General features: G+C 40.0%; 1 protein-coding gene across 1 annotated transcript in view; it reads right to left on the bottom strand.

Moving 5' to 3' along the window:
• The window catches only part of EPHA3 (EPH receptor A3), a 215,139-nt gene that overhangs the window by 4,406 nt on the left and 184,851 nt on the right, over positions 1-25,882 (bottom strand). The window contains exons 14-17 of the mRNA XM_009888511.1: positions 25,011-25,072; positions 22,494-22,703; positions 12,648-12,797; positions 10,519-10,712 (exon numbers count right to left, since the gene is read on the bottom strand). Coding sequence (XP_009886813.1) covers positions 10,519-10,712; positions 12,648-12,797; positions 22,494-22,703; positions 25,011-25,072 — 616 coding nt within the window. The remainder of the gene's footprint in view (positions 1-10,518; positions 10,713-12,647; positions 12,798-22,493; positions 22,704-25,010; positions 25,073-25,882) is intronic.

Genomic DNA, 25,882 nt, shown 5'->3' with positions numbered 1-25,882 from the left:
CATTTCCCTCCGTCTTTTCTTTTCTTTTCTTCTTTCTCCCCACTCCTTTTTTTTTTTTTTTGAACTCACTCTATGTTGTTGCTTTGACCAACTACGATATACCCCATCGTGTTATCTTTCAACAGTCATGGAAAGACTTTCTATCCTGCTCATCCTGACTGTGTGTCTATCTGCAGAGTTGTATTTACTGACATGTGGTGTCCAGGAAAAAAATCAGCAAAACTCGGGTTAGAAAGACAAAATTTAACAGTGACATACCAGTTACAAAATGCCCTGTTGTTGAAAGCTTTCTCTGGATGTGCCCATTATGTTAACAGTTGGAATTAACCTTTGAGTCATCTGCAGTAGCAGGGGAATGATAGTTTGTTACCATTAGCACAGCTTTTTGTCACAACACAGGGAAAGTTTTGCTGCACCACATAGTAATGACAAAGACCACAGAAAACATCGTTAGAACCCTTCCCAATATAGCATGGAAATCTCATCTGGTCAGCTGCTGCCTGGTGAGAAAGGGATACATGAAAGGGATACATTAACTTGTAAAATCCAAGAACAGAGACAAATAAAAGAAAAACGTCCTGCCACTTCTTCTGCACGAAGGGTGGTATTCTGCAAATACACAGAGGAGTTGTGCACACATGATCCCGGACTGCATACTACAGTAGCCTCTCTTCCCATCCCTTCCTCCAAACAGCACAACCAACCCTTCACTTTTTAAATCTGGACTTCCACAGTCAGTTTCTTTTAAAGGGGAAAGCATTTAAAAAACATAGTAATTTCCTGTGGCAAATTTTAGGTAATTATAAGCTGATTTTGTAAAGTGAAATTGCTCCCTAGGAGGGAGCCAGGCCGGGTTTGAACAAAAATTCTATGTGCTTTGTGATTATGGCAAGCTGAAGCACATAATACAGGTCTAACAAGAAGGGTATCTCCTATTTCAGGAAAAAAATAAACCAAAAACCAACAGCTGGCATAGAAAGCAAATTTTAGTTTTATCTTTTACAGCAGGCAGAATCGTAAGTATACAGGTGTATCAACAGGAGACGAGGAAATAAATGACATGCTGAGGACAAGTAGAGTCATTGTGTTTACTTGATTATCCCTAGACCTTAAAGATCAGAATCTTTGGAGTTCCACCTCTTCACACCCATTTTTAAGGTACCCTAGGAAAAATTTGTAACTTGGTCCTAAAATACAATTTGCCTCTTAGGGTGGCACATCTGCTTTTCCCAAGGGTCTTCATATCACACTTGCACACTGTCAGAACAAGCAGGTTGTGACTGCTATTTGAAGTCAGAAGAGAGCTGGAGAAATGAAGAGAGATAATACAAATAACTAATGGAGAAAAGAGTGCAGGTGAGGCTGATGGCCTGCTGCAAAATGATACATCTCTCTAAATGTCACCGCGAACTACTTATTTTCTAGCTCCATGTGGTTTGTTGGCAAAAAGTCTTACCACAGCTTCCTCTACGATAATGACCAAATAAAACTTCAGCTGCCCCATAGGTCAGTCCTCCAATCTTCCCTACTCCTTTAGCTGCCCCTCAGAACATGCTTTTCAAGGAGCTTTTATCTTTTCAGCATCTTGGTGGGGTAATAAATCATATGCCTGGGGGTATCAATGCTCCTCAATTTACTTTTTCCCCCCACCAAAACCACCGAAGGCAAAAAATACCAGCGCATTGCTGAAATGGTTTTCTTTTTCTCATAATACAGCTTAAGCTGTGCTTTTAAGCTGCAGAAGTAACATCACATGGCCATTTCCTGGGATTCGTAGCTGGCCCAGAGACAGACCCTTAATGACAACCAGTCATTATTGTTAGGACAGTCTATAGGCTCTTTTAAAGAGGGAGAGAAAAATGCCTCTGAGAGCTTTTAAAATGCTTTTCTGGCTCTTTGCATCTACCATTTGCTGTGTATGACTTGCCCTTACAGCTCACATTTGGCCACACTATGAATTTACACAGACTTTCGCCACAGCACTCACGGCATCAGGCAACGTCTCCGTGCAGTTTCTTTTTCCAGCATTTCCATCACAGAATTACCATTAACGCTAATGAGGGCTTCACGTTGTAAACCCGGCACACCGAGCTGCGAACAGCAGAACAAAATCCCTCGGAATCACAGTACACAGCAAACGCTCACGATCAGGCCACCCGCTGGTCTGGCTGCATTGCTGTTTAAATTATACAGTACCTAACTCGGTCTGCTCTGAATTCTTGTCTGAGTTTCACCAGCAGAGTCAAATTAGAGGTGCGAAAGTGCAAATAGATGTTTTACAGTCTCTGTTAACAGTGAACCCCGGCAACTTTTAACTTTGAAGGAACAACGGTTGATTTGTGTTTGCCTCAGGCACCATATTAATGACTGCTGGAAAAAGTCAGGTGAAAATAGGCCTTTTCTGTCTCTAGCATGCAAACTAACTAAAGTCCCTAAAAATCTCCTCAGTCCAACTCCTGAATTCCCCACACAACCCAAAATATGATTAGACAGACACCTGGAAGTATTGTTAATCTTTTACTTTTCTTTGCGATTTGCAGTTAAGTTTTCCCCCTCTCCATAAATGCACTATTTTATGTTTAACAGAATTCAGAAAGAGGGCTAGCGGTGTAGGCTTACATTACTTGAATTCTTTTAGAGCAAACAGTCCATTTTAGGACACGGATTATGTTGTTGCTGGTTTCTGAATGAGGCTAAAAATTCACATGCAGGCTTGCATTTGGCCAAACCCGGACCCTGTTGTTACCGTCTGGACAACAACAAAGCGCAAGTCTTCTCTGAAATGCTCAAAATAAAAAGGAAAGCTCTTTCCTTTAGTCCTCCAACATGAAAGTTTCCTACCAGGGAGAAGCAGACAAGCAATATTGTGGCAGGTCAGCAATATGTCTAAAGCATCTGAAACTTTCTGACCTGAATGGCAAAAAAACGGGAACTTTTCAACAAAACAGTCAGCCAACGCAAATAGTTGCTTCATTGCAAATATTACTGTAAAAACAGGGCTTGAATTATGCCACGTAATCAAGCAGCCTGAATTTTTTATTTGACCTGTTCACCGCTCCTACTGAGTTTAATTTTCCCAAATACCCTACCAAGCTAGCACACTAGAGAGCTTCCACCAAATCAACAGATTTTAAGTGGAACAAGATTTGTGAGAAGCAAACTTCAAGTTTTAAACTGCAAATGATACCTCTGGATGTTTGAGAGCAAACATTGCGCTTGACACCACTGAGAGTGCCACAATGACAGCCAACAAAGCACATGTTTAGCAGTGAACGCTTGCAATCAACTACTCGCAAATAACAGGTAGGCCAAAAACTGCTCCAGGAAATTACGCCAGTGAATAATTCCAACAACACATCAAATTCAAGAAAATCAGGATTGGGCTGTAAACAACTTGCTAACGCATGAAAGAATGCATGAGGAATTCTTCATGCACATTTTCGAACACTTCCTTATTTTCATCAGGAAGAGCAACTGACCCTGACCCCTTAAAATTCCTGGACTATATTAAAAGAATTTCAGCTATGCTTTTTCTGAAAATAAGTGGCTCTCCTGTTTTTCTAGCCTTAGCTATAACAAAAGTGGTAGAACCTGTATTTTAAATGGAGACCTTCTAACACACAAAAGCGAGCTGAAACCAAATCTACCTTCAATGCTGCAGTATGATCCAGAAATAATGCTTTTTTTTTTTTTCAATACAGTTACACAGTGTCATGAATTATCAAAAAAGATGTATGAGGGGATTAAAGAAAAATCCACATAACTATTCATAAATGATTTTTTTTTTTTTTTAATTACCATAGTCAGACATGGTGCTTCCTCACCACAGAACTGGAACTTGGAAATTAATGGAACATGTGAAATTTGTATAATAGTATGGGATATATAACCTCAGGCCTCTGAGCGGAGTTCCAAGGAGGCAACTACACATTTTGTAAACTTCAGCTCCAAAGCCTTCAATAAAATCTTAAGAGGTTTTATCCATGTACCCTGATTGTTATTCATAAACACAAAGAATAAGTTCAAGCTGCATATTCCTTATTGTAAATCAAGAATACGTTGACTGAGCTTGATGAGGTACCTCATTCTGGAAAAAAGAAATTTGGGGTTAAATTTTATTTAAGTTCCATGCACAGAAAAGGTGTATTGTTAGCATGCATAATGGTCCTCATTTTGAAATTAGCATAAACATAATTTAAAATCATAGAATGGTTTAGGTTGGAAAGGACCTTGAAGATCATCGAGTTCCAACCCCCCTGCCATAGACAGGGACACCTCCCACCAGACCAGGTTGCCCAAGGCCACGTCCAGCCTGGCCTTGAACACCTCCAGGGATGGGACCTCAACAACCTCTCTGGGCAACCTGTTCCAGTGCCTTACCACCCTTTGGTAAGCAGCATTATTTCTTTAAAAATTTTGGTTTGGTTTCCTTATTTTGAATCAGCTTTTCACTTTGTATGTCTATTCAGAAATTCTACATTTTGCAACACATAACATTTATCCAGAGCAGACTAGAGGACTGAAATGAATCCTTGCAATTACAAAATAAAACTTTGTGTCAGAAGCTCCTATACATAAGAACACAGAATCAGATTTTTAATACTTTGAAAGTGTCTTAAACCCGACTGACTGGAAAGCAGTTTGGCTGGCTGATGCTACAAGCAGTGCTCAGAGAGCAGAGAGAGGAGTCTACAAAGAGAAGAGAGCCAGCCTTGCCTCCTGTCTCTGTTTATGAAATCAAATGGCTTTATTGAGGCTTACTGCCCTCGCTGAACATGCTCTGTCTTTTCCATGTATTTCATACTAAAGGTAGCTCCATGCCAGAAGAAACAGATGCTGAATCCTACTAACAACTGCTGGTTAGCCTGTAACTAACACCTTCATCTTCAAAGATTTGGGGCCAACTTGCTAATTAATCCTCCTGTGAGGAAGGTGATTTAAATTTTCAGAGAGACAGAGAAGTTAGCTAAACAAAATAATCATTTTAAAAGTCCCAATAAAGCAGCTGCCTTTGAAATGGGTGACATTTTGACATTTTCCAAAATAAAATGACATCTGATAGCTTCATTTCCAAATTGAAAACTGTCTCATAAATGTGTTTGAAACCACGCTACCCAGACCTTAGTAATAAGTGGACAAAAATCACCAGATAATTTTACAGAACTCCCTGTAAGCAGTAAGACCTGATAATGACTTTCCATGTTAGATATGAACTGAGAACAAAGATAGTGAACGATAAATGTCCCATTAAAATCTCCTTCCTCTGAGATCCTCTTCCCAACTTGCAATGCAAAATAAGTAGCATTTTCTGTGAAGACCCAAAGGAATTAACAGAATTGTCAGCTGTTAACTCTGAGCAAATTGTAAAATAATGATATTTTTTACAAGGAAGACTATGAGCTGTTTATTTTCTGCAATCGCTACATGAGACAAATTATTGCAATTCTTGCACTTAGATATAGCTATTAATACAACTAGAAACATGCAAAAAATGGTTACAGACCACTTAATAAAGAAATATCCTAAATTCTCAGGTGGTTTTCTCCCCTTGTTTGCAATATAATTCTTTCCTCCTCTCCTAAATATGTACTGCAGTATGAAACAGCAAATACTTCACACAGACTTTCACTTTACCAAAAGGTTATACGGAAACAAAAGCAAATAGAGGAGCAGGTTGGTTTTTTGTATGGATTCCTTGTCAGTTTTGAAGTCAATCACAGACCTGCTAGCAGTTCGGAATTTCTAAAAATCACGTGTTGGAATTAGAAATATTTTTCATTTTTTTTCCAAATGCTTTTTCTTTGCGAAGGCTGTGGATTAACTCAGCTATTCCTGTTTTATAGCTGGTTCATGAAGACTAAGTGCCTTTAGTCACACCTACATCACAGATGTGAACATACACAGCAACTATAGGAAAGCTGCCGTAATACTTGGGGTGCCTGAATCCCACAATATATCACAACCCTTATACCTCAAGGTCACACCCTCCTCCGACAGCTTAATTCACTTTGGGACACAGAAATGCTTTAAATATATTTCTAATTATACATTGTATTTTAAATATATTTTTTCAAATGGCTGTGTAAGAGTAAGATTCATATACACAAAATGATAATACACATTGTAACTCTAGACAGCCATCACGTATATATATAAGGAGATTAGAATCAGAAATATAAATAAGAAAAAAACCCAGAAATACAAATAAGTGGGGGAAAAAGTGAAACAAACGTCATGAGTCCATTTAAGATTGGTAGTGCATACAAAGTATTTCCAGTTGCGTGACTCTTGGGTTACATTTTTTTCCCACACAAATGAAACCACTAATAAGCCCTTTCAGACCACAGCCTCACCAACTGGCTAGCAGGTGGGTGAAGTGATTCTGTCTCTCCTACTCAAGTTGAGAAAACTTTCCATCTGCTTTGTATCTGCATGAAATGTTCACAAATGTGAAGTAATACACAGTGGACTAAAAAATAATAAGCTCAAGAAGAAAAATAATGAACTTGATCAAAACTGGAAGAACTATGAACTCACTTCCACCCTAAAGATATCCAAACAACCTAAGGACTCTGTTATAAAAATGAACATCGTGCTCTGAAAACAGGAAAGAACAGCAAGACATAAATCAAATACAAATATCATGAGGTTGTGCTTCAGAAAACCGCATGACTTGTGTAAGTTTTTGTGTACTAAGTTCTGTTCCTACAGCCCTTTACAGAGCTAGATAACTCCAGGCAGCCTAAAGGACATAAAACACCCACGTGTCCATAACCAGCATAGGTCTCGTTAGCAAGAGCTCAAGGTGGCTACCTGATTAAAAAGTGAAATTTGACAGGTAAGAAAGAAATTAGCCATACTCTGTACTTAACAAGGAATAGGAAAGGAATTTTCATGTGAATTCGAGATGAAACAAAATGCCAGGAAAGGTATTATGAAACGTTTACTGTTCTGAGGTGACAAAAACCTTTTGTCAATGTAAGGTTCACAAGCGCGGAGAATGGTCTGTGAAGAGACGATCAATAAGGATAAAAACATCCCCTCGGGTATGAAGAAATTATTAGATACCATGGAGCGGCCAGAAGGGACAGAAAACTGAAAAGGAAATACAAAATTGAAGGCTTTGACTCCTCTCCTGTATTCTTACGAGGTATTAGTGTAAAATTTGCCCAGGCTGTGGTCTGGAATCAGATGTACAGTCAAGCACATCCTTCAGCTGAAGTCAGTTAACAGTAACGTACCAGGGGACAGGCATATCCCATGCACCTCCAACAATGTGCATTTTGCATGGGAGACAACAGTGCTGTGACTATTTTAAACAAACATCAGCTCTAAAACCTGTAAGAAGAGACGGGCTTTGCATCTGCAGTGGACGTCATCAGGTTAAACATTTTTCCTGACCAAGTATATTCTGCACACCTACGAGCATATGGTGGGCATAAAGCTTTAGCGTTCTTCCAGTAGCAACGCAGACACGGGTAAAAGAGAGCTGGGACCTCTGTAATTTAGATTAATTGCTTATTACGGGTATGGGGAGAGGTGCCGCAGGAGTACTACAGCATCAAATAACAACTGAGAGTGGCCATTTAAGCCGATGCAACGCCCCGGCCCTTGGCGCTGGACCACGGAGTGCTTTACCTCCACAGCAGTGCCTGTTCCTCTCTGGCTGCTGACAGTACAAGGATACCGTCAGGGATCTGACTGTGGGTCTCCTTCTCAAGGATCTGCTCTCCTTCACCACCCTTTCACATCAGTTACATATTTCTGCACGTAAGGCTACAGCAAGACCCAAACCTATTTTAAGGCTGCCTTCTCATTTTTCCCTGTCAGTCTGCGAGAAGGCGATGGTGGATGGACCTCCAGTGCTCAGTCCCCGGCCAGGAGCAGTACCAGGCTCTTGCTGCAGAAGGAGCCAGAAATGCCTCTCTGCAGGACACAAAGGGGGTCTGGAGCTAGCTGCAGTTTTTCAGCCAGGTCTGAGGTTCTAGATTAGTAAGTTTTGGGCGATGGTTACATGGGGGTGATCATGGATTTCCATATCTGCATAGGACTGCCCAGCACCCCTCACGTTGTCATACCTAATTCTTGGTCACACTGAAGTTTAAGGATAGCCTGGGTTGGGCTGCAGAGACTGACAGGGGGAGAGTGAGACGGAGAGATCATGGCTCACGCATTCCCTGAACTGCAACAAATGCAGGGAACGGCTCGGGCTCACCCATACTGGTGTGCCCACCACCTGGACCCCACAGCCCTCATCTGTCACTGGGGAGCAAGGAGCTGCAGAGAGGGAGAGGTACTGCACTGCTTCGGAAGGCAAAGGGCGCAAGAACATAGCAGTGGAAAGGTAATTGGGAATGAGGGAATAAAAGTTGCCTTTGACGTTCCCCTCGTCAGAAACGTGCTCCACATCAAAGCCAAAGCCACAGCCTGCCATGAGAAGCATTTCACCGAGACCTCACCAAAAGCAGCTGTGAGAAGTCCCCTACCGTGTTAGCAGCCCCCTTCCCTCCCCAGGCTGTGCCATGGAGCAGCGAGCTCGGCATCACGGTACCGATGTGCAGCCCCTGCTGCCCGCGCCAGTGAAGCACATAATGACGGGGGAGCAAAGAGAGCAAGAGAGAGACGTGAGAGAGCAACACTGCGCTGTGGTGCTCCTGCGCAGAGCTTAGCAGGTGCGAGCAGTACTCGGGCTGAATTTGGTCTCCATCAGAGGATATCAGCTTTTACTGGCTATGAACAGGTAAACTGGAAAGGATAGTCCAGCGTCATTTTCAGCTTCGCTGTGGTTCAGCTCCCTAACTGGAAGGACAGCAATCAGGGAATATTTTGCTTCCATTTGGAATGCAAAACATGTAACACTGGTTTCTACAATCAAATCCCCAAACCAAAACATGACAGTCATGATTCCCAACTCCCCTATTCAGCAGATTGCTGCAGTATATCCCTATAAAATAACTATTTGCACCAATCATTTGCCAAGCAAGGGCAGCAAGATATTTAGAAGAAATGCGCTTGACTGAAAAGATAGTGTTTAAACAGTTAAACAGTTTGTTGTTTGTTTTTTTTTTCCAAAAATTTGTTGGCTTCTTTGTTTGTTCATTTGTTTTCTGTTACCTGGCAGGTTAACAGAAATAATTGCTTCGGTAAGCATGTTGGTTTACTATATGTTAAATGCGCACCAATTAAATTACTGAAACACAATTACTGTCCAAGCAGTCTTCTCTCATTATATATTTTTTAAAGGCAAAGCCCATTAGTATGGCTGCCTTCCTCCACCCATCTCTGCTTTCTTTTTCACGTCTCTGGCGTGGCAGGAGGAGGTAATTAGAACAGCCAGCCTGCAGCTCAGGATGCAACACAACGCCAGGGGCCAGGAAGACAGAAGCGAGGTCCCTGTCACCTGCACAGCCGGCTGCGGTATCAGTGCGCCTCTTCCCGCTGCCTTTGTTCCGTTTCCCTTCCGTGCCTTCCCATTCTATTGCTGTGGCGAGAAGTGTGCTGTGTTACAAGTAAAGGTCTGAGAGGAATGTTTTGCTGTGTTCCTTTTCGAAGCCTGCCTCACGGCAGACTCCAGCCCACTGAAACACTTTCCAAGACATGGGTCTCACACAGCAGCATGCGTTTCTCCCTGACTCTGCCTGCTTTGCGCACAGAGGATTTTGCACGAGCATTCATGCTAAAAGTAATTTTACATCTTTTCAGATCACTTCAACAAGAGTATGACATTTTTTGCATTATATAAACCAATTCACTTAAACCCAACTTAACTAAAGCTCTTATTTCACCACATCCCCATTATGTCCTTAGGTGTCAACACACTCTTCAGTTACTCTCTCTCAATGAGATAATTCTTATCTCATCATAGTGATGTCCCACAGTGTGTTGAATAGCAAACATTATAAACAAATGTTTTAAATATAATTAGGAATATCGCACAGTTTGGAAGCAAATTCCTTGTTAAGGCATTGATCTAACAGGGAGCGTAAGGGCATTTTCAAGTTTGTGAGTCCTACTGAAAGCAAAACGATGAGTCATATGATTAAAGTTCACATAACTTGTCAGAGCAGAGCATAAGAATGTAGGATATGTACTTGGACCCAATTCAGAAAGATACTTAGGAACATGGCTAGCTGTAACCTGCGAAACCCTTGAGCACTTAAAACACCACAGAAGGTCAGAAGGAAGTTCACATGATGGCCAAATCTGCCATCTGTGTTTTTCTCCCAAACCTCTGCTCAGTCTTACAATGGGTTTGATAACCTTAGCACAACAGCTTTTCACAATTTGAATAAATCATAGCATATAATTAATAAAAATAACAGTAATAATAATCATCATCACAATATTAAATCCTTCTCCCAAAGGGATAGCCAGGAAGCTTTCCCTAGCCTTCAAGATTCCCAACAACTACAGTTAAAAGTTGACGAAGAGGATGAACAAAGTAAACAAATTCTAATTATGGAAGATGAAGAAATCAAAGACATTTATTTATGTGCAATGTTAGATCTAATATGTCACCTTGCCGCTGCATTGGTGATTATTTTCAGACTGCTGGGATTACGGATCAGCTTATCCAGGATGCTGACAATCTGCTCAAACTTGGGTCTGTTGTTTCTGTCTTTCTGCCAACAGTCCAGCATCAGCTGATACAAGGCAGCTGGGCAGTCCATAGGAGGTGGTAAGCGGTACCCTTCATCGACAGCCTTAATCACCTGCACAAGGATAAAAGTTTTTGAAAACTTAAAGGTACTTAACTTGTTTTTATCAGTTCTGTGAACCACAGTAACATGGACATTCTGTGTTTAAACAAATGTGTTTATTCACTAATTGTCTTGTCGTGCAACGCCTCTGGTTATCTGCAAAGTAAACCAGGCGGTAAATTAGGCATACAGAAAGGGGAGTTAAGATACAGTATGTGACTTTGAGGAAGGTGAGAGTCTAGAAAGGATCTCCAAAGCTCACACTTGATTGAACTAAATCCATAAACAAAAGCTACAGTTAGTAAAGTGCTTATTTAACTACGCCAAACTTCAAAAGGTCTTGAACATCTCTCGTCTGATCACCCTTAGCAACACACGCTTTCCACACTCTCCAGTGGACACTGCACTCCGCAGAAAGCCAACCTACCCTCTTGTGAGACCCCTGAACTGAGAGGTGGAAGGCCTTATGGACAATCTCACAGGGCCAGAAAATATTTTTGAAACTTACCGCGAGGATAACTGTACACTTCCTACTAGGCAGTGCAGGCCCACTTCCTTTAATTTGTCTAGATAGACAAATTTTTTCTAGATTGTATATCATTTGTCTAGACTGACAAAAAAAAAAAAAAAAAGCCCAGAATTTATGCTGTTAGAAGCTTTTTAATACAACCTTTTCACTGGAGTGTAACACCTCTTGATCAGTCCTACAGTATATATTACACCTTGAATAAAACCTCAGTGTATTCCAAGTAGAAAATGATAAAGCCGTATTCTGATAATTTTTCCATTTTATCTGTATCAGTTAATTCAAAAGCAGGAAAAACTATTCTGAGTCAGAATAGGGATAGGAAAACAGTCCACAGTTTAAGCAGCCATGAAGCAGAAACACATAAATAGGTTAATCCTATTTCTGACTTTATTGTGATATTATTAAAGGCTAGTATATCAGCCTACGTAATATGATTCATTAATTTCCACAAACAACAGAAAAACATTCATGAATAATTAAAAGAAATACATAGCTTTTTTGAAGAGACTTGGGTTCCAGAGGTACTAATCTGAAAGAAAGTTTTCTTCTCTTTTTCCTTGTTTAACATAAAGTAGTATAGAGAATGTCTGACTACATCTATGTTACTGACTTTTTTTAATTTAGTATCAGTAACGATAGATACCAATCCCTTGGAAGATCTATTTGTGTTAGTGACTGTACTTTAGAAAATTTGGTTCATAAGTAACTCCTGTGAAATAAATCTGGGACTAATAAGACAACAGAAAAAGAACCCAAAATAGATACAATAAAAATCTTATTTGGGGAAATGTTATGCTGCTTACAAAAATACTGGGAGAGATCCATTAATCATTTGGATTGCAGGGTTAGATAGTTCACTAACGTTGCAAAGAAGCCTGTACTGGAAGTCTTCTAATCAGTTTACTCTCCTCTATTTTATCCATTGATTACTTCCAGAATTATTTTGATTTCATTAAACTCTTAGTGGAAATACTTTGCTTCTCTTTTTCATAAGCTCTGAGAGCTTAGTCTGTGTATTTGATGTTTACAGAAAACTTCTACAGAATATTATACAAGTGGAACCAAAGGGGATCAACAGAAATTTAGGAGGGTTTTCTAACAATAAGCTAAGGAATGTAGAAGGCAATGACCTCATTGCAGCGGAATTGTTTGAATCATCCTACAAGAAAACCACCAGCGTGATAAAATTCTCTAACACGTTCCCTCAGAGGTCCAAAATACCCTGCTAGAAAGATGCTGGCTTTTTATTGAGTTCGTTAGACCTTTTACTTGACTAGGAAGACTTGGCAATTTTAATTTCTACATCTTATTCAATGTCAACGTCAAAAACTCACAGCCACCTGGTTTCATTATGCTTCGCTTCCTTTCACAGCTTGATCCTTTATTTGAGAACATAACTCAGATAACAATATACTCACATCCTGGTTGGACATCTCCCAGTATGGTCTTTCTCCATAAGACATCACCTCCCAGAGAACAATCCCATAGCTCCATGCATCACTGGCTGATGTGAACTTCCGATATGCAATGGCTTCTGGTGATGTCCATCGGATAGGAATCTTGCCCCCCTAGGACCAAAACAAAGTAAATCAGTCCACGTGACTGTAATACAATTAATATAATTTTGCATTAATGATTATTTTAGCTCTGAGATTATCAGTTATCATTATATTGGTGTAAGAAACAGTGTAAGCTGGAAAATGCTATTGCCATGTGTCATGAAAGCATCTTGTGCACTATACAGAGTAAAATACATTACAGTGCAAAATCTACTGAAGCTATAGATATATAGTATAGTATAAATACCGTATGCATGTACATGTATATACATATATGCACACATATATATTTATGTGTAGCATAATATGCACAGATCATAATAAATGGTAAGTTAAGTACGGTTGATTTTCAGTTATAAAATGTTTGGAAACTGACAAGACAATCATACAGCATTAAGGATGAAAAAGCTAATACGAGCTCCTTGCTTACATACTAGATCCCTTTGCACAGCACAAGAGGGCTGGATTTGGCTATTTGTAAGGTATTTCACTTGAATTCCCTGTTGGTGTGGAACCTGCATGGTTTCAGAATGTTTTCTAGGACATTAAAGGAAAATGAGGGGCCACAATGTTGCTCTGTTTCACTAACACCAAACCTTCAACCGCATAAGGCGGTGACTGTGATCATATGCACGAATTTCCCATTCCACAGCCGCCAGAGACGGTCACAGAAAGACAGATTCAGATGGGGTCATCTGTGCAGAGGGGAGAGTGCAAAAATGTCATCCGGGGAACCGGTCCTAAACATTTTTTACAGTCACAAGAGAAGCAAGCCATTGTGAAATGATGTAAACTTGAAAAGAATTAAAGCTGCAGTTACAATTAATGGTGCAGTAAGGGGAACATCCCTCTCTGATTATGGCCACCACTTGGTGCTGTAGGTCAAATTAGTAAAATGCACACAAGCAGCCTCAGGCTGAGTTTCTTCAAGATGAAACAGACAATTTCCAATGGTGCCAGCTTTAACAGAGGTTTTTAAGACTCCGATTTGCGAGTCACACATGAGAAAAAGTTCTAAAAGACAGCAGTGCAAAACTTGTTACTTAAGGTAACTCTGGAGTGAACACATTTGAACACAGAAAACTGTGAGAGTTTAAAGTTGCTTCCAGTTCCAGGGATGGACAACATGTACAGGGATATACTCTGAAGATTTCACAGTAGACTAGCTATTTGAGGTACCTCTGCAACCCCCCTTATACTACAGTCATACACCTATCCTCACATTAACCTGCGTGGGAAGGCAGTGCTCTTATTTCCATGGAATAATCAGCAAGAAATAAAATGTAAAGATATTAATGCGTTGCTTACAGTTCCATAATGTGTACCTGCACTAAGGGTAGCCATAAGCTCACCAGCTTTAGATTAACTGGCTTGGTTAACAATAGAAATGCGGATGTCAGTGTTAATTAGAAATCTAAATACAGCCTAAATACACCGGAGCCTAAGTATCTGCAATTTCATGGCTAATATTGCACAAATTAGATTAAATATAAGCAATACAGCCAGACGTGACTCAAGCTACAATTTAGACCTCCAAAATGTTACTAGATATGTCTTAGAGGCTTGGCAAAGGTCAAAGGAGGAGTCTCTCTTGGCATACAGTTTTTCTGGAACCCATCCTATTTAGCAGACTCCCTACCTTAACCAAAAGACAAACCTTCATCTCACACACAACCCTTAAAATTAGCTAAATTTCCACATTATTTGTCGATCAACAAATAGGACACAGAAAATAAATAGTGGTATTTTAATCCACTGTTTCATCACAGAAGTCAGACTGGATCTCTCTTTCAAGCTTGGAAATCCATATGGTGATGTTCTTTAGTCACAAAAAGTATATTGTATTTTTTATCCATTATAAGTTTGTTCACAATTCCCAGTGCTGCTCCACAACAGTACTGAGAACATAAAAATGATATAGTTTTTCTCATATGCTATTGAGAAGCAATAGTATACCCACTTTACAAATGTCCAGGGTCCCTCAGTGAGTCCAAGACACAGCCAAGAAACAAGGAAAGCTCTCCTGTGTCCTAGTGTTTTCACAACAAATCCACTTAAACTTTTAGATGTGGGGATGATAAAGAAATCAATCCCACTTGTTCAGCCTTTTTTCTACACATACTAGTAGAGTGAACTTTGATTTCCAATAAAGAATGTCAGTGCTGGGGGAAAGCCATACCCTAAATTTACACAAACAAAAACCCACCACCATGAACAGACAACGCTTCCAAATCAAACATCTCCCGCTCATCCCACAGGCTCAGAAGTCTCCCACAAATCGGAGCAGACTTACAGAGCAGCTGCAAGGCCAAGGCGCCCAGGCGCTGCCTGCACTGAGGAGCGGGTGGAGGGAAGCCTGGGCTGCACCCCAAGGACACCAGTCCCCCCCAGCACAGACCTGCCCATGGGGTGCTCACCCACCTCAGCCCACCTCAATTGCCAGGACAAAACTGCCTCTCTGCTACACCTGAGATGTAAACTGCAAAGGGCTTTTACCGATCAAACGCAACCCCGTGGATCACATCTGGAAAGGAATGTGTAGCTCATGGGGCTGCTGGAGTCCAGGCACAAGGGGCCACCACCATGCCCCATGGCTAGAGGGGGCTTCTGAGCTCCATGTCACTGCCATTGCTCCCACGGGTGAGCATGTCCAGCAAAGGACCACTCCAGACCAACACTGGGGTTTGGTTTGAGATGAAATGTTTCAAATTCTGGGCCAGGTGGAGATGTAAAAGAGGGAAGTCTTGATCCTTGCTGCTTCAGATGGTAGCACTGCCACCTCAGACAAGCCTCAAGCCTCCTCTCACCTCTGCTGATCCCTCCCCTTGTGCCCGAAGGCATCAGCACTTCTGAGAAAGAGACTGCACCATTCCAGTCGAAAGAAGCTGAGATACAGAGCTGGATGTCGTGTAGCCAGGCTGGGACTCATTCTTCAGCAATTGCTTTGGCTTCATTTTGAATAGAGGGATGGCAGAACATACGCCTAGGACATGCCACATAAGAAAGCCCTCAAGGCAGGGAGCAGTTACTTTGTTTTTCTTGCCTCAGCATAGTGGCTAGTTCTATGAAACACAGAAGTATCCTTTTGGAGTTTTCAGAATCTTACTCGAGAATCTGAATTTCTGTGGGTGGCTTCAGGCTCACTCTTTTAATTTCATGTTAAGACATGAAAATGGAGCCTTTCTTGCCGAACCCTTAAGAAATAATTGCCAGATGTCACACGGAAAAATGTGCTTATGGCTAGAACATGAGCACTTTAGGTAAGGGCAGGAAATATCATATTTGAGAGAAGGTCTTTACCTTTGTAATCTTATGGAAAAAGTCATTTAAACAATTGGAGGAACACATTTACACAAAATAACATTAATTAGTCTCCTAATATTTTGGGATTGCTTTATTGCAGGTTAAGGAAGATTGTAAACTCAATGAAAAAAAGTTCTTCTGGCTTTGCTTGTTTTAGTGAAAAATGAACGTACATCAACCCTGGATTCCGTTACAAGGAAATACATTTTCTTCGCTAAATCTCAGCTGTAACTCTACACAAGTCTACAGATACAGGTAGCATTACTGTAAATGAGAGTAAAATAAGGAGAGTATTAAACTGTAGCTAAAAAAGAAATCAACTGCCACTAAATAGTGTAAAACTACAATTTTGTTATTCTGCTACCCAATTTGACACAAAAATGTCAATCTTATCTTTGTATTTAAAAGAGGACTTTGTTGTCTAATTTGTTGAATAATTTAAGAGCAAGAACAGCAAAAAAAAAAGTTTTGGTAAATATTTTTTAGACAAATAAGCATTTTAACACAAAACAATTCCCCCCAAAGGATTATGCAACATTCACGTTTTAGCAGATGTCCAAATATTGATATATGCAGAAAATCTGAAGAGTCATATCAAATTAGATGCACAGTTCTCTATTGCTATTACCTTTGAAAATTATAAGGCTTGCTGTAATTCAAGTAGTCTATTTTGAAATTAAAACCCATGACCATTCGAGCATTAGAAAGTCCCTTTTCGCTTCCACCACTTTTGAGAAATACACATCTCATTTGAACAAATATCACCTCCTCAATTTTCTGCTTTGACAGAAATCAGGATATTCTTTGCAATATCCTTTGCCAGGATTAAAGATATCTTACATAATTTACCTTTGCATAAATTAAACCAAACACTTTCTCCTAGGACACAGAGTTCAAGCTAGGAAAACTAACCTCCCATACTTGTTTCTTTACTCATCGATTGTTCTTTACCCCCTCTCCCCAATCTCCCAATATTTAAAATGAGAGTAATGATACCTGCTCTGTAAACTGCTATCATGAAAGTACTAAGGAATCCTACCTGCTTGGCTTTTTAAAATTATGTATTGTATGTCCATTAGGCTTTCATACAATTTAATCTTTATCTGCTATCTCTGTTGCTTGTCCTCCACTGGAAAATCTAAAACTCTAATACTATTGGCTGGTATTGCTGGGCTCCTACCCTTCAAAATTAGTACTATTGGGACTGAACCTGTAAGACAAACTTGCTAAATGAAAAATCATTATAGATATGCCTAGGAAAAACGTTTGCCCAAATCTGTTTGGTACAGCCTTATCAAGAGAAATCTACATGTGCACACATCACTAGCTATTGGTAATATATATACTGATTATTTTCTGAAGATAAAGACGGGTTTTATATATTTTTGTCATTGTGTCCCTTTGAGAGCATGCTCATCATGAAGCCTGAGCTGCCTGAATTTGAGTAGAAAGAAAGCATTTGTATTAGAAATTGTAGGAGTTTGTTACTGCAGCTCAAAATCCCAGGCAGTCCAGGTCAGAGAACCACTCTCAGGGTTTGAAATTAGTGAGCCAGCAGTAACCAAAGGTTCTATCTGCTCTAGATGGTGCTGTGATTCCTACAGTATCTGGCCGTTCAGCATAATTCATCTAAAGTCAATGAAGTCCTCAATTTATTTCTAGCGCGTCTGGCACTCTGGCACAAGGCAGCTGTTTCCAGGCCTTCATAACCCAATGCAATATTCTGATTTATAATCTCTTATAGGGTGACTGCCATAGGCATCTAAGCCACAGGCCTGTGGAGAGGAGAATCAAGAAAAATGGATTCTAACAGAATTATCAGAAGAACTTGACAGGGAAACCTGAAGGTAAAAGCCTGACATTAATTCATTACATGAGGACTTAGGCTAGTTCAGGAGATATCTTACTGTTACAGAACAAGATGGTTTCATGTGAGTGAGATGAGCCTGACTTACCCTCTTAAGCATCTGAAAATTACCCGATGCTACTTGTTCATCCCTTACTAATGAATATTTTATCTTGACATTATCTCCTTCTCGAGTGATAAATGATAACAGAGCTCTGCTTCTCATGTTTATCAGGCAAGAGAATGTGTAGGGTTGCTTTTTTTATCACACCCTTCAAAACATTCAGACCATATTACCACATTTTTTTATAGGGAATGAACAAACCACGGCAAATTCCTGTCAAGCACCAGTTGCAATAATGTGTGCATAACAGAAAGGACCTGCGTGCCCTTCCCCATGGCATGGACTGGAGCAGCACCTTGCTGTGCCCTCCCTGTTCTGGCACCGTTACCTGCAGGCACAGGCTACCAGAACACTTGCCATCAAAGCACAGTACTTTTTGAAGTGATGTAGATTTAATGAGAAGTTATCCATGCAAATGTAATAACTGGACAGTGTTTTACATTGAAATGCCATGAACACCAGTGATGTATCCAACTATGCATTTAAATAGTCAAAGTTCGTCCACTGATTACCCAAATATTATGTCTTTGAGAGACATAATTACAGTCCCTCTACACATGTGATGGTTTAAATTTACTTCCACTTCATACTGTCAGTAGTCCACCTACTTGTCATACAGATATCTAAAAATAATAAGAATAAAAAGAATCAATTTGACAATGACAATTTTAATACAATCTTGGCCTTTCAATTAAAAGTGAATAGGTACAGAGAACATAGATAATTACAGTACATCCCCTCCGGCACAAAAGCTCAGTAAAAAAAAAAAAAAAAATCCAAACACTCAGTCAGTCAGCCTAATTCACATGCTGGCTTCTGCTTCTGTAAGCAGGCAGACCACAGGCTGCCAAAGGCCTTTTGTGGTATTGAGTCAGTGACAATAATTCAAGAGGTAAAAAACGACCCTGTCAGCTAGCAAAGTTTTCTTACAACTCTTGATTCCCTGTATTTCACATATGCACCTGTGATCTTTGCGTTGTCCTTCAGAGCTCTCATACAATAGTATGAATGTCACAGATTATGTATTGATATATAAAGGGATACATACATTATTGATATATGAAAGGATAGATGTTCATACCCTTTATGCAAAGCTTCAGACACAACTTCTGAGAACAGAACAACATAAAATTTCACCCAGTCAGTGGTGCGTATTGGAAGCCTGAAGGGCTGACTGGGCTTCTTGGGGGTAGACCAATCCAAATTGCAGTTATGAATTAAAGCAATGGAATTATTCTCAAGTTTTGACATTTAAAGTTGGAAAATAAGGGTAGAAGAGGAGGCTAAACAGATAAAACATCTCTTTGCAGCTAATTGTGCAAATTTCCCTAGTACCTCTGATATTAAAATGGAGAACTGGGAGTGGGAAGAGGTGGAGGGGAGGCAAAAGTCTCTTCCCAATAATATAATATGCACTCTTTAGTGTTTCAATGTTTGTAATATGCACTCTTTAGTGTTTGAATGTTTGGAATTCGGTTATAACTTGGTTTGTGGAGTGGGGTTTTTTTTTTCCTTTTTTTTTTTTCCCTTTTCAGAGATCCTACTGAGTAGTTGTCATCCTTTAGTTGTAAAGGCATGAAATTAATTGAGATGATACCATTATTTTAAAAAGTGGCACTATTTTTGCTTTGGTTTTACCATATAATTAGTGCCTGTGAAATGCACTAGAAGCAGCCTAGGAAATGATCCTGTGTTTTGCGATACGACTATACAGCAGGAACACGAACTTTCTTCCAGTGGACTGGAGCTCTGGTTCACACTCATGGTCCCCAGTTGTTTAAGCTAGGTTATATTTGAAGGTTTTAATTATCTGAGCATCTTCCTGCAGCAGTTTGCATGTACACCATAAAGGCCAGATGGAGTTTACTGAACACTGATGATTGCACTTTACAAAATAGTTTCTTTCCATCTGATTTCACAATCTAAATGTAAATAGGCAGGCAGGCTTAGAAAATAGGTGGCAGACGAAGAGGAAGAAGAAAAAGAAAAAAAATCAACGCTGCGCTCGGCCGTAGGAAATTCACAGGTAACACTGGCCAGGAACACTGAGACCCTGTGCACCCTGGTTTGTCCCAGCTCACCCACGAATGTAAGTCACTGACGTTCCTTTCATTTTCAGGGAAGCGTGCTTCCCTTATAAAGCTGTATGCCATGCAGTCTGATGCATCTAAGTTAACTATGACTGAAAGTTTTCTTCAGCTCTTTATGTGAATACGCAAAATGCCATTACTAAATTACAGATTAGTTTGCATGCCCAGATGAATTTTGGAATAAGAGGATTGAACTTCAAAGCCTGGCAGAGGTATGTGTCCGAGCAGAAGAACAAGTGCCAGCCATGAGGCAAAGCTGTGTTGGGGGTAGAAGAAGACATAGAGACTTCTCACGCATGGAGATATTAACAGAAACCGCATGTGTAAGAAACATGAGATAGATATGCTGTGCTTGGTGCTAGGGATTAGTATCCCTTTTTGGGCATCACATTTAAGGAAAATGTAGTTGAGTTGAAAAGAATCTAAAAGATACCAGTAAGAAGAGTAAGTTTGGAAACATTTTTTAGAAAATAAAGGAATGGAGGGACGCGTGTGAAAAGGATGGCAATTTCCATGCACGTGAGCAGCTACTTTAAAGTGGTGATCGATCACCTGCCTATGGGCAGTAGCGGTAGGACACAGAGTAATTGCCTTAGCTTGCAAGCGTACGTCCTGGAGGAGGGAAGTTAAATATGAGACTACATAAATACTATATCTAAAACTGTTTACCTCAGAGACACTAACACCCATTACTTTCACAGGAGTTTTTAAGAAGAGGGCAGGCAAGCGTATCTGACAAGGCAATAAACCTCTGGCTGAATTACAGACAATTTTCTCTTGAGGAACTCTTGAATCATATTAATATTTACTTATGAATGCTGCACCTATACTGAGCATGAAAACTGCTTTCTCCTATTAATGCCTCTTTATATTAACCACGACAGATCTCTGCAGACAGTTTTCTAAAGTGGTATATATTGCATATTTTTAACAACATGCCAAAGCTTATCAGAGGTCAAAGAAAGCACTGAAAGGTCAAGTAAAGAATAGAGTCTTTATGCCTGGTAAGTTATGAAGGCATGATTGATAAATATGTATCTATAAATGTATGCGTATATAATGTATATATAATGTGTAAGAAAACAGCTAGGATTTCTTTACTCATTTGTCACACGTTATTTTATTTCAATCATGAAGAAGGTAGCATGCAAACTACCACAATAATTGATTGCTCCTGTCAGTGATGAGGAATGAAGGAAGGCCTAGAAAAGTCACATTAAGATTTTGCCAATACATTCTACTCTAATCTGGTTTGTACAGTGAAGAGGAGAGGAGTACTAGGCATCACTGCAAATTACACTTGACTAAGATACTGGAGATTCATGCCACTTTTTCTAAAGTTAACAAAATCCACTTTCAATAGGATTAAAGTGAACAACCAGACATCCCAGTGTAATATCTACATACACAAAGCTAAATGTATGCCTTCAAGGTTTCCACAATAAAACAGAAGTGTTATCCAGGTCAGAAAAAGAGGTGTAGCCCAGCTGTATTTAGAAGACACTGTGGCTTTTCTAAGGCTCTAAGCCAACAGTGGAGCTTCCAGGTAGCTCTTCAGGCAGGATGAAATCCAGAAAAGAAACAAGCAGCAGCCTACACTATGGGCAGTCCCCTTTCTGATAAAAGCTTCTCTATCTCAGGACGAAACAGTCAGAGGTACATCTCCTCCTTGATATCATTACATCTCCAAAAGACAGGTACCACTTTGTATATATCATATAAGAAGGAGAAAGAACGGCAGGTTTGTTACATTGTTAAGCAACATTTCATTTTTTGTTTTACTCAAGTTTTACTCAGTTAGGGGTACAACAGCAGGTATAATGGAAATACCCTTGTAGAACAGTGATATCGTTAAGCGCCAATCAGACATATCTCCCACCATACTAGAAGACACAAAAACTTTAAAAAAAACATATATTGCTGGGTATGACTTTTTTTTTTTTTTTTTTACTGGGCGGGAGCTAAATCAGCAGTGTAACAAAACCTGCTCAAAGCACCCATGATGTCTTACCTTACTGCGTGCCAAACTAACTCAGGCCTTAATTGTGGTATTCACTCCTTTACACGCCCAGCAGAAAGAAACTGAGCCATGAATTTTGCATACTTTAAGGAAAACAATCTACCAACAGAAACCATATTTTTTTTTTGCCTTCTAGCTTCTATGAAACATGAATTAAGAAATAGCTGTGATGAGTTTATGATTTACTGAACATCTCTGGGCATGCAAGACTGGATGGCCTCTGCAACACAGAGTATAAGCCTCAAGGACTCCCTCAGATTTCAGTCTAACTTTATCAAAACCAACAAGAATTTTAAAAGGCTAAACAAACGCAGAAACTTACCCTTGTGGTGTAAGCAGCTTCTGGGTCATCTTCCAGTACACGAGAGAGACCAAAATCTGAGACTTTGCATACCAAGTTACTATTGATGAGGATATTACGAGCAGCTAGATCTCGATGGACATAACCCATATCTGACAAATATTTCATGCCAGATGCAATCCCTCGAAGCATGCCTACTAGCTGGATGACTGTGAACTGGGCATCATGTTTCTGGAAAACATTTGAAATGTCATTTCAGAGATTTCTCATGCTCCTTCTTGCACAGAATTTTTGATAAAGACCCTGGAAGCTCATCAAGTGAAGAGCTCGTGAGTCAGGGGTTGTGATTTAAATGTGTGGAACCACTTTGCTCTGCAGAGGATAATCTCCCAATCAGCTGAGGGAAGGAGACAGATTTTCAATTCAGATAAAAATTCGTTTTTCCTGTTCTTGCTGTCATCAGAATTTTAATTTCCTAGATGGGACCTGTGTGAAATCAGCACATAAATCTAAATTGTGTATGCTCATGAGACTGGAGTTTTAGGACATTAGGGAAACAGATGTCCAACTTCCCTGAAAAGACAGAGGAATTGTTAGTGAAAATCCCAGCCTCACCCTGTGGACTAATGAAAGTTTTCTATTACACAAGCATTTTCAGTGCCTTTCAAATTCCATTAAACTTAAATTTATTCCTCAAAATTTTCCTCAACTTGAGGAACACAAAAATCACATAAACACACTGTCACTTAGCCTAGAAACCAATAGTTGCATATATTTCTAATTGTCTACTTCTAGACACGTTTTAAATCTCCCAGCTCTTACTAACACAGTTTGTTAACATCTAGCTTTGACACTGATATATAGACACATAGACGACAGGACAACAGTATGCCCTAGTGCAGCTCTCAAATGAATCCCCCAGTGCTGTAAATGTATCATGGGCAGCTCTCCAGCCCTTCCGGCCACTTCTCCCAGAATTTTATTAAATACATGGGAGCTGCTCTGCCATAAGGGGTGAGCTCACACGAATCAGTCTGCAAGACGGATTGCATTCACTTAATTTTTGATTAATATACTTAAGGGTGATATTAGCACCGTAAACATTAGACAAATATATGGCACAACAGATGCTTAAAGAGCCTCTCAGAATTCCCTTCCACAAAGAAATTAATTATTATAAAAGACTCTTGGCAGTTCCTTGTTATGAAACCTTCTTTAACTAGAGCCAACACAAGAGGATTTATATAGACCCTGGAAAAGATTTAGCTAGAAATCAGAATAAGGTTTCTAATCACAAAAGGAATGAGACGCTGAGATAGCCTTTCAATGGCAATGGGAAAATCAGACTAAGTAGCTTTAAAAGGCATTTAGAAAAAGGGTTATATTGCCTGGGCTGCCTGTGATATTAATGAGTCACAAGGTTCTTGTCTACAATTCCACACAACAGTAGTAAAAAACAAAAAAAAAACAACCACCAAAAAGACCCCACACTCAAATGAGTGAACAAGCTGTACAACTGTTTTGTACAGTCAGAAATTATTCTCCTTTCCTCAGAGCTTTCTTCAAGGATGTTTAGCCTGAACAAAATATATACAGTTCAGTACAGATATATTTCATTCAGATATACTGACACATTATTTATATGTATTTTACATGCTCCAGTGGACATCATAACATATATAGTACATACTGAAACTAAGGTTGACAATGCATCCCCTTTTGGGGTTAAGCGTCTAGTTCAGTGTGATGAATTTGGGGGATAATGTCATTCAACCGTGGCAGAACCAAAGCAGTCTCCCAGCCACAGCTGAGTTTGCCCTAACAAATTAAAATTAAACTAGCGTTTCCCCTCAGATGGGATTTCATTTCTGCTACACTTCTTGTTTTGCCACAAGTAAATCTTGGTGACACAGGGAGCGTTCAAATTTTTTTAGGCTCGCTACCAACTTTGACAGAAAACAAAGATAAATCAACAACAGTATTAGTATGTCTAAGGTTGGGGAAAGAAAACAGGCCAACAAAGTTTGTTAGCAAAACATTTCAAACACCCTCAGGTATGGGATTATTCCCTAAACTTTTCACATTTAGGGAAATGGCTCTTGGATCAGTATTATTGGTTTACTGATAAAATTTCCACAAATCCATTCACTTTGGAAATCGCTTGCTAAGGCATACAGGCTGCCAACCAATAAGCATAACTGTATTACAGTAGTAATTCAGTCCTCAGAAAAACAATTTCCATTTTTGCGTGCCAGAATGCTGGTTTGTTTTGATTTATTTTTTTTTTTATCAATGTGCCATACTAATAAAACAGAAATGTTCTTCATTTTGGAATAATACTCACTTCGAGCAGTCAAAATGGACTAGCAGATCCCTACCTGGCTTCCGAGCACATACCAATGCACACAAACCCAAATGGAAATAATGAAATATCAAGCAACAAGAGCTGATGATGAATCAGAGTACGGTGGCAGCAAATTCATAACAAATTCAGAACAAGAGCCAGTCCTGCAGCATGTAGTTCTCTATTGCACTTACCCGTAGGAAGCTGTCCAAGGAACCATTTTCCATGTATTCAGTAACAATCATAACTGGTTTACCTGTGAATATATTACAGGGGTCAGGCATTTAAAATGAATTCATAATGATCAGTAAAAACAGGCATTTCAGAAGCGTGCCCAAATCTTCCAAATCCCAAGGACAATCTCACATTTAGAAAGAAAACAAAAGATGCAGGGGCAGAACCAGCTCTGTCCACAACATAATTGTGATTTCACTGACATCAGCAGAAACACAGTCATTTCCGCATAAACTGATACAAATTTTAGCAGCTCAAGTCCCAAGACAAAGTGAAACATCCTGCATTTTCAGCATATGGTGTCTTATCCACTATTGTTGAATATAATCCTTCCTGTAACTGTTGAATTTATGCAATGAAGTAGGTTTATTCTGCCGCGCATTTGCCCCCGGTTCCCTCTGGAAGGGAACGGGGCACTTGCTGTGGAGGGAGTCGCGGTTTCTCTCCAGAGGCGCCCTGGTCTGCACAAGGGGGGTGCAGGGACCACGGAGCAGTGCACAGGGCACATGGGCACGGTCAACATGTTCCTCAGGCACTACGGTAAGGGAGAGATTAAAGAGTGTACATGGAGGCAATAGCAAAAAACCTCACCCTCAGGAGGGTGTTTACAATACATTTAAATTGTAGAGCTTCAGTGTTTTCCTAGCATAAGCCAAGAAAAACGTCGGGGTGGGGAACAGAGGTGGAAGGGAAAGCGCAGAATAGAAGTAATAGAGGGCATTGGAAAGAAAAGCAGAGCTCTCACTGCCAGGGGTTAGCCCTCTTTCCAGGCAGTCCCGTCTCCCTCGGCGGTGGGATCACTGATAACACGAACCTCCCCTCCTGCCCAGCA

Source organism: Charadrius vociferus, unplaced genomic scaffold (genome assembly GCF_000708025.1).
Source record: "Charadrius vociferus isolate BGI_N301 unplaced genomic scaffold, ASM70802v2 scaffold487, whole genome shotgun sequence".
Lineage (NCBI taxonomy): Eukaryota > Metazoa > Chordata > Aves > Charadriiformes > Charadriidae > Charadrius > Charadrius vociferus.
This window is presented reverse-complemented; position numbering and strand designations above follow the sequence as displayed.